Genomic DNA, 14,118 nt, shown 5'->3' with positions numbered 1-14,118 from the left:
TCTGAGAGGAGGGTGTTACAACAGATTCCGGAAAATCTGCGGCCTGATCTGAAATGATCAGTCTCTGTGTGTGTCTCCTGCTAGATTAACATCCTTGCACATCAGGGACTGTTGTAGTCATGTCTGTGCCCCCAGTGTCTAGCATAAGGCCTAAGAACATAGCAGTCATATCAAAGCCGCTGTTCATTGAGCACTTACTGTGTGCCAGGCATGGTGCCTAGAAATCTTACATGCGTTAGCTTGTTTAACGCTCCAACAGCTCTGTTAAAAAGCTTCTAAACTATGTTATTCAAGTGATACGGCTCGGAAAGTTTAAGTAACTTACCCCAAGGGCACACAGCTAGTAAGTGGTTAGGATTTAAATCCACATCTCTCCAACCCCAAAGCCCTTGCTCTTAAAGTCTGTCTCCATTCCAGAATAGATGCTCAATTTCAGTTAAAGTAACATAAATGAGAACTTCTTCAGAGTGGCCTGTCTCAAAATACAGTTGCCTGGTGCTCTAGGTGGTCCCTGTCAGTGAGACCCACCAGATGAGCGGTAATGAGAACAGGAAGGATGCCCCTAGTGTGTGCAGCTAAAATACAAATAGGAGAAGGATCGAAGCTATGGGGAAACAGGTTTGAACTTAGTAGAAGGAAGAACTTTCCAGTAATCAGTGATGGTGTAGGATGTCTCACAAGGGAGTGAGCTTCCTCTCCTTGGAAATGTGTAAGGTGGGTGGCCAGCTGTCTTGGATCCTGTCCTGAACCTTTGAGGCCAATTCTAGCAAGAAGTTCTGTGAATCAGATTTCAAGGTGTGTCAAGGATAGTGTCACTTGTCACCTTTATTTCCACTTACCATGAACCGTAGTTGTAGAGATTAACAGTTTTGTGAATAGAATGCGTAGCTCGTGAAAACATCCAGTCAACGTAGAGATCCTTATTGTATTTCAAAAGGGCCCAACAAATGACACCCCTGTTTTCCACATCTAAGTTCTAAGTCAATTAACACATGAGACAAAAGAGGAAAGCGTATGGAATCCTAAGGTCATGTTCTTACTAATTAAGGCCCAGATGGATTCCATGGACACAATGGGCTTCCTAACATGGAACCCCATACTTTGACAGACTGACACACCCTGTCACAGATGCTCTGGACCCCACAGGCTTCCCCATATGAGAGCATAGCCTGCTCCCATAGAACTTAGAGCCTGGAACAGAAAGTGTGCTTCCGGCTGGCATCTGACTCCCAGAAGGGAGGAAGTAGGCAGCATCTGAGGCTCACATGACCATTGCCTTTCTTGAAGCCTATTCAGAGAGGCCACTCCATTTCCCCTGGAGAAGAGGGGGTGAGAGGGTACAAAGAGGCTTAGACTGGTACTCCAGGGGGCTCCCTCCACAAGGAAGGAAATGCTGGGAGTGGGTAGTGAGGCCCCCCTGTCAGGAGCAGCCCTGCATTGCACTCTTGCTTTGCTTACTTCCCTCGATGGACTGTGGGATCCTTAAGCAAAGACTCTCCCAGCACCCGGCACAGGGCCTGGCACACAGGAGGTGCTCAGGAAGGGGGTGAATGAGTGAACACTCATCTTCTAACGCTAGTGTTTTCCTAAAGGAGCACCTTGCAGGACAGAGGAAGATGGCTTTCCTCTCATCTTACCCTCCTCATAACACCCGAGATTGTGCCTTTATCGTGTTTCCCAAGTCCTCTCCCTTTTCTGTACCATGGAGGGTCAGACAAAGGGCACGGTGTTACTGGATAATTCAGGAAACATTTTTCCCCAGGCTGTGCTGTTCCTCCCACCCTGCTCTGGCCAAGCCCTGGCTGTGAACCGGTGAAGGAACCTGCGAGTGCTGTGGGAAGGGGCAGCCCCCAGCCCTTGTCTTGCCGCCCCTCTGTGAGGAATGACAATGCCTCCTTACCACCTTGGGAGAATTGCTGAGAGGAGCCTTGTGAAGTCACTTTGGAAAATAGAAAGTACTCTGTGGATGTGAAGCAGGGGAATCTGTAGGAATGTGCTGGAGGAAATTCATGGCAGTGAAGTGGTAAAGGATGACCCACATCCCACCAGGCTGGCGGGGGAGGACAGTGCCTCTGTAAGCGCTCACTGGAAGTGTTCCTGATGTGTGAGGTGTGGTAAAAGTAAAAGGTGTGTCCCAACAGGGGCTAAAGTCCCAGGCTGGCCCACAAAAGCCTGTATGACTCATCACATAATAGTATTTACTAAGTATCTACTAAATTCTAGGTATGTGCTAGACACATTAAATCTATTATCTCAGTTCTTTACAATAACCCATCAAAGGAGAATTTTCCCCTTTTTTACTAGTAAAGAAACTGAGACTTATCAAGATCAAATTACTTGCCCAATGTCCTGCAGCTGGTGAGTGATGGAGCTGGCCCTTGGTCAGGGCTCATAAGCTCCACGCGGTCCTGTCACTCTTGTGGGGGCAAAGGGTGGGGGTTTCTGTGAGCCTCCAGGGATGGGGAGGGATGGGGAGTTTGGAGGGACTGCAAATCTCCCATCAAGATCATTTGTAGGGGCCGGCCCAGTAGCGTAGCAGTTAAGTTTGCACATTCCGCTTCGGCAGCCTGGGGTTCACTGGTTCAGCTCCCGGGTGTGGACCTATGCACCGCTTGTCAAGCCATGCTGTGGCAGGCGTCCCACATATCAAGTAGAGGAAGATGGGCACATATGTTAGCTCAGGGCCAGTCTTCCTCAGCAAAAAGTGGAGGATTGGCGGCAGATGTTAGCTCAGGGCTAATCTCCCTCAAAAATAAAAACAGGATCATTTGTAAAGTCAGCTGTTCACCATCACCTGCCTTTGGGCCACTGTTACCCGGAAAGAAAGGAGTGGCCTTCACACTCCCAGCTCTTTCTGAGCTCCAGAGCAAGATCAGTGCTGGCCTAGAAATGCCAGACTTATCTTCACAGATTCTGGATAAATGAAGCAAGCAGGAGGATCCTGATTGAGGCTCGGGGTGCTGCCTCCTTCATTAGAAGCCCTGGGCTCTAGGCCACTGGCTCAGTAGGATTAACAAGCCAGCAATGGCTGACTCTCTGCAGGGGCTACAAGTCGGCAATTTTTTAGGAATATTTCAGCCTAACAAAGGGCCTGACACCTGTAGTCACTCAGGATTTAATAAATGTCTGAGTAAACTTGGAAAGTTCAGATACTGGGACAAGCATTTGAAACTGAATGTGGGAAGATCCTTTTTCTGTCATTTTTGCCCACTCTCACTTACAGGTTTCCTAGACAGGGTGCTAAGACAACAATAGACTTAAGGTTCCAAATAGAGGAGAAAAAGTTAGCAGGAATTAGGCTTGGTGAATGATCGAGGTGCGGTTCACCTTGGGGATTTGTCACTGCTCTGTGGCTGGGGTCCGTCACGGTAATTCTCTTTGGCTGAGCTTCTGCCTCTGTCAGAATTATCTTTTAGGGAAATGGTTTTGGTTCTGTCATTGACTTTCCAGCACCAGCTCCTTTTCCCTAGCAGATCTGTCCCGAGCCTGCTCCCCTCTGTACCCCAGCTCTGGCTGCCCCGAATTCATGGGAACCAAGGTCATTACTCTCCATTGTGCATTTATTGGGTGCCAGGCAGTCACTGCACTAAGCCCTTGACCTTCATCATCTCGTTTATCCTCACAACAAAGGAGGGCTGTCATCAGGCCACCATTCCCTGACCGACCACACACTGTCACGCCACCTGTCTCACTACGAGTCTCACCTCAGCTCTGTCTCCTTCCTGGCCCTTTAACCCTTAATTAAAAGGGAGATTAGTCTCCCCTTCTCTGCGTCCCAGCCCCACCAATATAGCCCTGGAATAGCATGCATCTTGTGGCATTGTGACGGTTGGTCCATATGTTACCATTCTTCCACTCAACTCATATTTATTGAGTACCTCCTATGTGTTGTCTCTTGCCCTCGTTGGACTTGGAAGTCCTTTATGGCAAGAGACCATGTCTTTTTCTTGCTTGTTGCATGTCCTCAGCATACAGGCTCATAGTAGCTCCTCAGGAAATGTTTGCTAAGAGAAGGCCTCTAAGTAGTGTCCAGTCCTAGAACAGTCTTCTTTCAGTCCCTCCAACCCCAAGCACTGGAAAACGGGAAACCTATCCCTTAACTCTCAGCTCAGTAGAGAAACACAGCTGTGATTCTGGATGCTTGACTCTCAGTGATCCCCCTAAGTGGAGGAACCCAAGCTGCAATTACTCCCAAAGATCCATTAATGCCCATGTCATTCATTATGATCTGTTGGTGTTCATTCATTCTTTCAGTGGGTATTGAGCACCCTATGGGTATCAGGTTCTGTGCTGGGAGCTGAGGCCACAGTGCTGAATAAGACACACACACACACACCACACACACACACACACACACACACACACACGCTGACCTCAAGGAGAGCAGCAGACTAGATAGAGAGATGGTAAATCAAGATCAGAACAGGTTAAGTATCATGGGTGCGGTTCATTGAAAGCACTGCTAGAGCGATTTTCAGGAGATAAGAACAGTGAAAGTGGTCTAGAGAAGGTGGCATTTGAGCTAAGCCTTAAAGGGGAATGGGATTAGGACCTGAGGAAGTAGGTGGAAAAATTTTCTCCATGAACAAAGGCATAGAGGAAGCGGGTGTGTTTTGGGGGAGCACAAAGGTCATTCAGATAATTAATTTGTCAGTAATTGGCAGGGATGAGACAAGGGTGACCCTCATTACCATGGACATATCACTGTGATGTTTTTATTTCCCTCTCCCTCCCACTCCCTCTTCATGCCTAAAAAATAGTTCTGCTAGATAATAACCTGGAATACTGTCCCTTAAAGGACAGGGGTAGGAGAGCCTGTCCAGGCAGTCACATAGAGTTCTTGCTTCTTCAGCGCCCCCAGAATGCACACACAGGGACACACACCACCACCACCACCCCCATGTAAAGGCCCCTCTGCCTGTCAGCCATGTGCTGGGAAGGAGCCTACAGAGGCCACCCATGAGTTTCTGGAAGACGTAGTCACTGCAGGTGAGCTGCCTTGCTCCATCCGCAGGAGGAGGCCAGTGAGGCAAATTAGTCACATCATTTGATCTGTTGAGTCAACATCTATTTTTAGGTGTGGGACCCGTAAAGGGCCCTGGCATCTCTGTCATGGAAAGGGAGAGAGTGCCGTGAGGGAGGGGGCTGCTCATCCTTCATTCCTCTTTGCTAGATCCGCTGCTAGTCCCATCCTCAGACTCAAGGTCTGCTTTGCTGCTGGAGCTTCAGTTCTTAATGCCCAAGGTCCAGTTTAACATGTACAATTCCTTTTGCACACCTGCTTTTGTGTGTGCACAGTGCGCACCCACACACACACACACTCTCACCCCTGTAGTCTTAGCGGTCTTGTGAATTGGTTATATAGATTCAATAAGACTCCCAACTGAAAAATGCTAAGGCATATAGGTCTCTTCCTGTCCAACATTGTCAGATGTGCGATGAAATGACTGTTTTCATCATCTATTCTGAGCCATAACTGCCCCAGAAATAGCTTTAGCAGGAAAGTGCTTTTGTTAGACTAGCTGTAAATTATATTTCAAATGTCTGATGTTGTTTTCTTAAAAAATAAATAAATAAGTAAATGAAAGTCTAAAATTAATGACTGCTGGGGTTTGCTTTGCTTATGTGTACTGCTACAGATTTGGCTCCTTGCAGATGGAATTTCAGATCTGTTTACACTTCTGTGTTAGCTTTTTGGGGAAAAAAAAAAGCAGTTGAGAGATCTGGGAGGACAAATTTACAAAGTCGAACTTATTATAACCATCATAACCATCGGTGAGGCTCGCTCCTCTCTCCCACTGCCCTCTCCCTCCCTTCATACTGCAGTGCCCTCATTTTGTTTATTGTGGTTTTATCTGCTCCGCCTCAAAGTTAGAAGGCAACTGGTTCTTGCAGATGTTATGACAAGGTCACATATCCCGTTTCGCAAGCAGATGTTCATTCAGCCCCATTTCACCAGCACTTTGTCATTCAGCGAGAGCAGACCCTGTGGGAGCAGATTGGAACGACACAAAGGATGGGACATAAAAAGTCTTGCAGAGAACCTGATCCCTTTTATGTGTTCAAGAACGGGATGGGGGTAGGGAAGGTGGCAAGGCGAGAAATCTGCAGAGCAGAATTTCATGGGGTTTTGTGGGGTTTTTTTTTTTTTGGTTTATTCAAAGATTATTATGTGTTGGATACAGTAAATCATCTATACACCCACATCCAGGAGGCAAATCTTCAGAACTCCATGTGTGGGTAGTTCTGCGTTTAACAGCTGCCATATTATAGTAGCTATTTTGTTCTGCACCTAGAGACCCTTATCTGTGTATTTGTTTTAAGTTCTCATCAACTCTCCTTTTGTTCCTCTATTGTTGTTCTCCTGGTTCTCATTACTATTACGAGAGTAGCTAAAATGCTGAACTACTGAGTTATTTAAACTGCCACCATGAGTTAGAACGATAGACGAGGGGCTGTCATCGTGGTTGTTGTCTCAGTCTCTACTCAGAGGGTGTTGCCTCTAATGGATTTAGCTCCTCTTGCCTTTTCCTAGGTCTCATATGCCCGTCCGAGCTCTGCCTCAATCAGGGATGCTAACCTCTACGTTAGCGGCCTTCCCAAAACCATGACCCAGAAGGAACTGGAGCAGCTGTTCTCGCAATATGGCCGTATCATCACCTCACGAATCCTGGTTGATCAAGTCACAGGTTAAGTGTTTTTTTGTCATTTCTTTCCTTGTGTCTCAGTGTCACCAGCCAGTGCCCTGTGACCCATAGGAGCAGTGGGATAATGGCTACTTAGGATAAAAGATATGGGTCATGAGTAGACAGATTTTGCCTTAGTAGAAAGACTTCTTATCAATCAACTGTCCAAATTTAAAATGGGCCATCTTGGAAGGTAGAAGATCTCCATCATGGGAATTGTTCCAGCAGCAGCTAAACTACTTGGCAGGGAACCCAAAAAGAGGATTCAGGTATCAGTTTGAGAGTGGGACTAAATGACCTTCAAAGTCTCTTTCAACCCTCAACCAAGTCACATTAATTTTATCTGTGACAAGAACCTGTCTGTATCGCTCTGGCTCCAACGATAGCATTACAGAGCTAGAGGGAGCCTCAGATTGCCTCATTTCACAAGTGAGGAAGCAGAGGTCCAAAGTGGGGGATCTGACTTCTGTGCGGCTCATTAGTAGCAGTGCAGGGATATGAACCCAGGATCTGGTACTGCGGTACTTTGTCCATAATAAGGAAAGGCAGCTACCATCTCTCAGTAAGAACCGTAAGGCTTCCCAGGTTGCATTTTTAATGACAGGATGTTTATACATATTCCAAATTTGATCCCAATTTAAAACACCCCCTGAGAGCAGTTCAGCACATGTTTATCCTTTGACTCATGCAACAAACCCTCACTGAAGCTGGCTCTGTCCCAGACATTGTGCAGAGGGACACTGGGACCAGGGATGAAGGAGGCACAGTCCTGCCCTTAGGTGAGTTCCTGCTAGGGGCTGTCCAGTGCACCACAGGGCTCGGAGACGGCGTGCTTTCCTGGTGGGGACTGTTGAGAAGGCTCCATCCAGGAGGTGGTGTTTGAACAGGGTTTTGGAGGATGGCTTGCAGTTATGTGGCAAGAAGGAGGGATAGAGCATTCTAGGTGATAGGATGTATCCTATAGAGTAGGTGGATAGGACATATCCTAAGGCATGGAGTCAAGGAAGAACAAACCTGTTCAAGGAGTATCTGCCAGTTCAGTATGGCCAGCACAAGGCTCAACAGGGGATTTGGGGCCAGATTGTCAGGGGCATTAAATGCCATGCCAAGAAGTCTGGACTTTATCTGTATGTAACAGGGAGCCACAGAATGGTTTGTTGTGGATGTTCTTTGTTTGTTATTCTGTGTTTAGGGGGAGGGTGGCAGTGAGAAACAGGTACCATGCACAAGGTAAAAAATTGAAAAGGTACAGAAAAGGTATAATGTGGTCAGAATTTGCTTTTCAAATAGATTACTTAATTGGCTAGGTGTGGAGGACATATTGGAGGACCAGAAACTGGACAGTGGGTGATCGGTTATAGCGACTAAAGGAAATTAAGGACTGAGCAGGGTGCTGGTGGAGGGGTGGAAGGGACAGATCTGAGAGATGTCTGTGTTCTATGGATCGGAGTCATCTGTGCAGAGCCATGATGGCCAAAATGCAGGCAGATACGTCTTGATGGGTGAGAGAGATTCAGGGAGCCAGACTCAGCCCTGGCCCCACAGGTGGGCTGACTCCCCACAGAAGGTCCATGGGGCCAAGCCTATCTCTTCCCAGAGATGTTTACCAATTTGGTTTGTTCACTCTTTATGAAGGCTCTTTTTCTTTCCCCAGGAGTGTCTAGAGGGGTGGGATTCATCCGGTTTGATAAGAGGATTGAGGCAGAAGAAGCCATCAAAGGGCTGAATGGCCAGAAGCCCAGCGGTGCTACGGAACCGATTACTGTGAAGTTTGCCAACAACCCCAGCCAGAAGTCCAGCCAGGCCCTGCTGTCCCAGCTCTACCAGTCCCCCAACAGGCGCTACCCCGGCCCACTTCACCACCAGGCTCAGAGGTTCAGGTAGGCATGCCCACGGGTGAAAGAGCCCTGCTACGTGAGTCCAGAGCTGGGTGAGGGCCGGGCGGGGAAGCCCACAGCCCTGAAGGATGGTGCAAGAGTAAGAACCTCTGCCCCCAGGAATCACTGTGCCTCAGTTTCCACTGCTGTCAAATGAGATGATTGGACCGAGTGCTCTTCCAAGCCTCCTTTTAACTTACCACTGTGACTGTGGTTTATACGTCAGATTCTTCGGTCAAAACAAAATTACTGCATTTAACCAAACAAGAAGGTTCAGTTTCAACAAGAGTTAATCACAGATAAGTGACCACATTCAGCAGCTTAGATTGAAGGCTGAGGCCGAGTGTTTAATAAGTAGACCAGGAGGCAGTCCTTGCCAGAGGGAGTGGTTTGGCCTGTCCTCCTCTTGCTTCTGCAGGTAACCCTCTTGGGTTGGGGGGGTTACTCTCTTTTGTGTTAACTTTATTCTGACTGTTAAGTTAGCAGACTCTGGGAAGACAAGGGAGAAGATTTTATCCAAGCCTTATTAGAGTTTCCTTCAGGTATCCAACCCCCAGGAGGCTTCTGGTGCAATAGAGCATTTCCCTTCTCCTGGGACATTTCTGAAAGGCAGGTTTCTCTCCATGAAGGCAGTCTGACCTTGACTGGCCTCTGTTGTGCAAGAGAGAATAAATTCTTGACCTACCCATAATAATTCTAAATAATTATTTTATTCCACCCACATCCCAACTTCCATTGAATGAAAGGGTTTTTCTCCTTTTCAAACATTACATAGGAAGATAGTAGACCCTTCCATCTGGCCACGTGAGGAGAAAAATCAGCCACTGCAGTGTCCTCCCATGCCCTGTGAATTTGAAATGGTTAATGGTTTCACAAAGAGTCCAAGTCATCTAATTTTTATTTTGTGTGAGAGCACATGCAGTATTTATGTAAAAAGGCTTTCCAGCAGGCTTTTAATGGTGGAAACTATGGTTACTACTGCCCCATGGTGTGAAGAGCTTGTCCCCAAGTAAGGTGCGGAGTGTGAGGGAGATTATAACATAATGGCAGTTTGCTGGGAGGTGCTTTCAGGTTGTAAATTGTAAGCTAATTTTTAAAGATCTTAACCCCCCCCAACCCCCCCAACCCCGCCCAAAAAGATGTGTGGTAAGAAGATTTAGGTAATGTAGCCAGGCTAAAAGAAAAGCTCCGTTCTGATATGCATCGCCTGTGCACGTGTCTCGTTAATCTGGAACAGAGACCTTTATTCACAAGTTTGATTACAATAAAAGGTGAACAACTTAAGAAGCTGTCCCTTTTTAACGATTTCACACACAATAGAAAACAAATCCACACAAATGTTCTGAGAGGTGGGGGGAGTGGAATTAATTCAGACCTTGAAAGAAAGGGAGATTCATTAGACACTTGCTTTAAACTCCAGCATTGACCTGAACATGAATCACTTTGGTTGGAGGCAGGGAAGGGGGAAACTACCAGTGGATGGACTCCTAGCATTGGGGAAAGTTGTTGAGCTTTTCTTCTTTGAAAATGGAGCATTCTTATTAATAGTTCCATTGAACGATCTTGCCATCTGTGAGGCATTAACCCAGAGACCCTCCTTCTCTTTGCAGGCTGGACAATTTGCTTAATATGGCCTATGGCGTAAAGAGGTAATTAAAACTCCACAGATTGCCAGATGTCCGTGTTGGCACAGACTGGGGCTAGAATTTTTTTTGTTAATTCACTAACTTTACTTTTTTTTTTTTTTAATTCTTCCTTTTTCTTCCACCAGCATGTCAAATTCTTAATTTTAATTTGAGACCTCAGTTGGTTTTGTTTCTTTTAGGGCACACAAAGTGTGTTTGTGTGTTTCACTTTTTCTTTTATTTGCAGGTGGGCTTCTCCTATGGTTCAGGTGCCACAGCTACCGAGCCCTTGATAAGCTGGTCCTCTGAACGGCTCCCCTAAGGGGGAGGCTCCGACTCTTTGCCAGCTGATTTTGCAAACTTGCAGAGCAACTGCTTTGCATTAGCAATGCCAAGATTCAGTTAAGAGGGCAGATTCCAGCAAATCAAAATTAGAACATTTTGCTAATCATGGTTGACAATCTTATGATTGTCAGTGGAAAAATTAGATTTTTGGACTACCAGCCCTGGCCAGAGCATGAATAAACACGTGGATGACCTTCTGACTCCCACCCCCAGCTCAGTGTGCATTTCAGGCACAGCCTGAGAACAAAGTGTATCTGTGTGCACCTAAACCAAGGGTTTCTTTTGTTACAGGTTTTATCAGTTATTATAAAGCTTCCCTTGCTTATATATGTATGTATGTTTTAAACTTGCTGTTTCTTTCATTTAAAGCCTTTTTGTGGGGTTGGGGCTCAAATAGAGTCAAGGTTTGGGGACTCTCTGAATGCAGTCACAAGGGTGTTCCGTACCTAGTCTGAAAGCTGAATCTCGGGAAGTTGAGTGCTTCATGTCACTGTGACCGTAAGATTCCCATATGTGCTTTTGATAAGCTCCACTGAGCAGCTAGGGACATAGCATCTCCATCATCCTGCTCAGTAGAGCTGCACACTTTAATTCCCCTTCCTACAGTCAAGGGAAAGAGATGTGGTCGTTAATAGCTGAGTCACACTCCCTGTATGAGGCAGTTCTTTCACCACTTGGCCATGCATGGTAAGTATCCCGACTCTGGAAACTGCCACGCAGTAGAGGAAGTCAGCTGACTGCAGGCTTCACTATCAGAGCGCCAGCCTCTCGAATCTCTATCCCGGCACCAGTGAGGATAACTGTAAATTACCTCCACGTGTCTAGCACACAGCTTGCCTGTTCCCACACATTTTACATCCTTCCCAACTGTGTCCCAAACTTTTGCTCCTCTCTAACTTTAGTCAGGTAGCACCAAATATTATGAAAAGAGTGATGTCTATCCATAGATGAGGCCAGGGAAGGCACAGCTGCAGCTTGCATGCTGCCTCCTCCTCCAGTTCCCCACCCATAGAAAACATCACTCATTGATAAGAGCATTCTCTTTTCCTATTAAACCCAAATTTGGATCCAGAATCCTTCCTACAAAAGTAGGAAGCCACTACCCCCTAGAGTTGAGGCTGTGCTTGAAACCTCTTTGCTGGCCCTGACTTTGGCTTTGTAATAAATACTTAGCTGTTCCCCACCTATAAACTGAAAAGGGTCGATTCACTCATTTGGAGGAGTGATGGATGAGAAGACAGTCTTCAGAAGTAGTGCAGATAACAATCCGACATGAGTTTGCCCTTCTACGAATTCGTACCATGATGTTTTTTGGTTTTGTCCTGTTATTCATTTTTAAGCAAGAGGGAAGATTGACTTAGTGAATAAGACCAAAAATAATATTTATTGAGTTGTTGTGTCTAGCGTATCTTCAGCAGCCATTTAATTATCTAAATTATAGTTAGATACAGAACTCTTCTTTCGTAGGACTTCCAGATCTCCAAGAATATTTGCTTTTTCTTAAAACAGTCCTACCTGACACTTTATCCTATTCTTTTCCCCAGTTTTTGCTTCCTCTTCTTCTTCTATCTCCCTCTTCAGGAAAAAACAAAAATGACAAAATGAAAAGCAAGACACTGGTCAGTGTATAGGATCAAAATCCCTGTTAAGTTTGGTATAAAACAAAGTGTTAACAGATATTTTTCTGCTGTAGGCACTGGTAACCTAATTGTTTCATGTGATGCATCCATCATGAGTCACACATGGATATATTTTATCAGACAGTGAATAGAATCTGAAAGGTTGTTTTTATTTTCAAGATTACATGGAAACTGAGAAGATTTCGAAGCCTAATACAAAAGTTGTTGTAAAAAGGCAAATAACAGTTTTATGCTGTTCTAATTTACAGTGATTCAAGATACATAAATGCACAAACCACTTGAAATCTTGCTCCTGTGTCCTTAGAAATGAATTCCAGAAAATACAGCATCAAGGAGTGATATGTCTTTATTATTATTGTTCAGAGTTTTTTGGGTGAACTTTTGAACACGTGCTAAATGAAACATGAGCCACCCATCTGATTAATAACAAGACATGTCTGTTCATTCTCACATTCTCTCCATCCTCAGTAACATCAAGAGATCTCTGACAGCCATAAGTCAAGGGACTGCAAAGATGGTAGACATGAGCACTTCTAGGGCCATCCCCTAATCTGCCTTAAAAAATAAAATTTCCCAAGCATTGATTCCACCAATGTTATTCACTTATTCAATCGATAAACACTTATTGAATGTTTTCTATGTGTCACTATGTCTGTGAGATCCCATGTGTGCTCCACTGAGTAAGTAAGGAGAGCAACAGAATGAATGAGATAGAACCCCTTCTAAGAGCTCACTGTCTGTTGCGGGGAGGGAGGGTAAGTAAGGGTCAGGGTGGGTTACCCCATGAACATATACTGTGGTAGAACTATGATAGAGCCTAGCTTTGGGAGTTCCTTGTTGTTTTTAGGAATTGACCTAGGCCTTTCTCTTGGCATACACATGCCTTAGCCATTCTAGCCATTCCCATCAGAAGAAATACCACAGACATTAGTTTTTGCATTTTGGTTTTTAAACCCTGAAGACTCTCCTGCAAACACTCACTCAGCCCTCTGCCCCGTGTCTGTGTCTGTGCATCTGTGTGTTATCCGTGGTCAGACTGATGTCTGGACCAGTCCCCCCTTCTGCTTGTCCCCCCAGGTTCTCCCCAATCACTATTGACGGGATGACAAGCCTTGTGGGAATGAACATCCCTGGTCACACAGGAACGGGCTGGTGCATTTTTGTCTACAACTTGTCCCCCGATTCCGACGAGAGTGTCCTTTGGCAGCTCTTCGGCCCCTTCGGCGCAGTGAACAACGTCAAGGTCATCCGTGACTTCAACACCAACAAGTGCAAGGGATTCGGCTTCGTCACTATGACCAACTATGACGAGGCGGCCATGGCCATCGCCAGCCTCAACGGGTACCGCCTGGGAGACCGAGTGTTACAAGTTTCCTTTAAAACCAACAAAGCCCATAAGTCCTGAATCTCCCATCCTTACTTATTAAAATATATATATAAATATATACGAACAAAACACACGCTAACACACACACACATACACACGCACACACACAAAAGAGAGAGAAACAAACTTTTCAAGGCTTATATTCAACCATGGACTTTATAAGCCAGTGTTGCCTAAGTATTAAAACATTGGAGTATCCTGAGGTGTACCAGGAAAGGATTTTATAATGCTTAGATAAAAAGAGAAAAAAACAAAAAAATACCTTTGATGCATTGAATGTTCTTTCATAGCCGTCGTTGTTGAATATAATATACATAGATAGCAATGTGCAGGGATTTTTACCCAGCCAGCTAACTTTACTACCTTCCTTGAAGGTGGATCTTTTTAAGATGACCATTCGCTCATTTGAAGAAGAAAAACAAAAGACAAAAAAAAAATAATAAAAATAAAACAATTTTTACAAAGTAATGGGATTCAAAGAAAGAAAAAAAGATTTTTCTTTTTTGTCAAATGTTGATCCAATCAGATTGGTAAAAAAAAAAAAACAAAAAAAAACCC

General features: G+C 45.3%; 1 protein-coding gene across 16 annotated transcripts in view; it reads left to right on the top strand.

Annotated features, from left to right (window-relative positions):
- Window positions 1–14,118, top strand: part of ELAVL4 (ELAV like RNA binding protein 4) — a 138,614-nt gene extending 124,496 nt beyond the window's left edge. For 8 of the 16 annotated variants that reach the window (XM_070592561.1, XM_070592526.1, XM_070592480.1 and 5 more), the window contains 4 exons: window positions 6,536–6,689; window positions 8,341–8,566; window positions 10,174–10,212; window positions 13,251–14,118. In XM_070592561.1, the coding sequence (XP_070448662.1) occupies window positions 6,536–6,689; window positions 8,341–8,566; window positions 10,174–10,212; window positions 13,251–13,578 (747 nt within the window). In that variant the 3' untranslated portion in view covers window positions 13,579–14,118. Of the gene's footprint in view, window positions 1–6,535; window positions 6,690–8,340; window positions 8,567–10,173; window positions 10,213–13,208 lie in introns of all 16 variants that reach the window. The other 8 variants (XM_070592470.1, XM_070592510.1, XM_070592453.1 and 5 more) reach the window with 1 other exon arrangement.

This window comes from Equus przewalskii, chromosome 2 (assembly GCF_037783145.1).
Source record: "Equus przewalskii isolate Varuska chromosome 2, EquPr2, whole genome shotgun sequence".
NCBI classification, from domain to species: Eukaryota; Metazoa; Chordata; class Mammalia; order Perissodactyla; family Equidae; genus Equus; species Equus przewalskii.
Note: the sequence above shows the minus strand (reverse complement) of the source record. Positions and strands in the feature narration are given on the sequence as shown.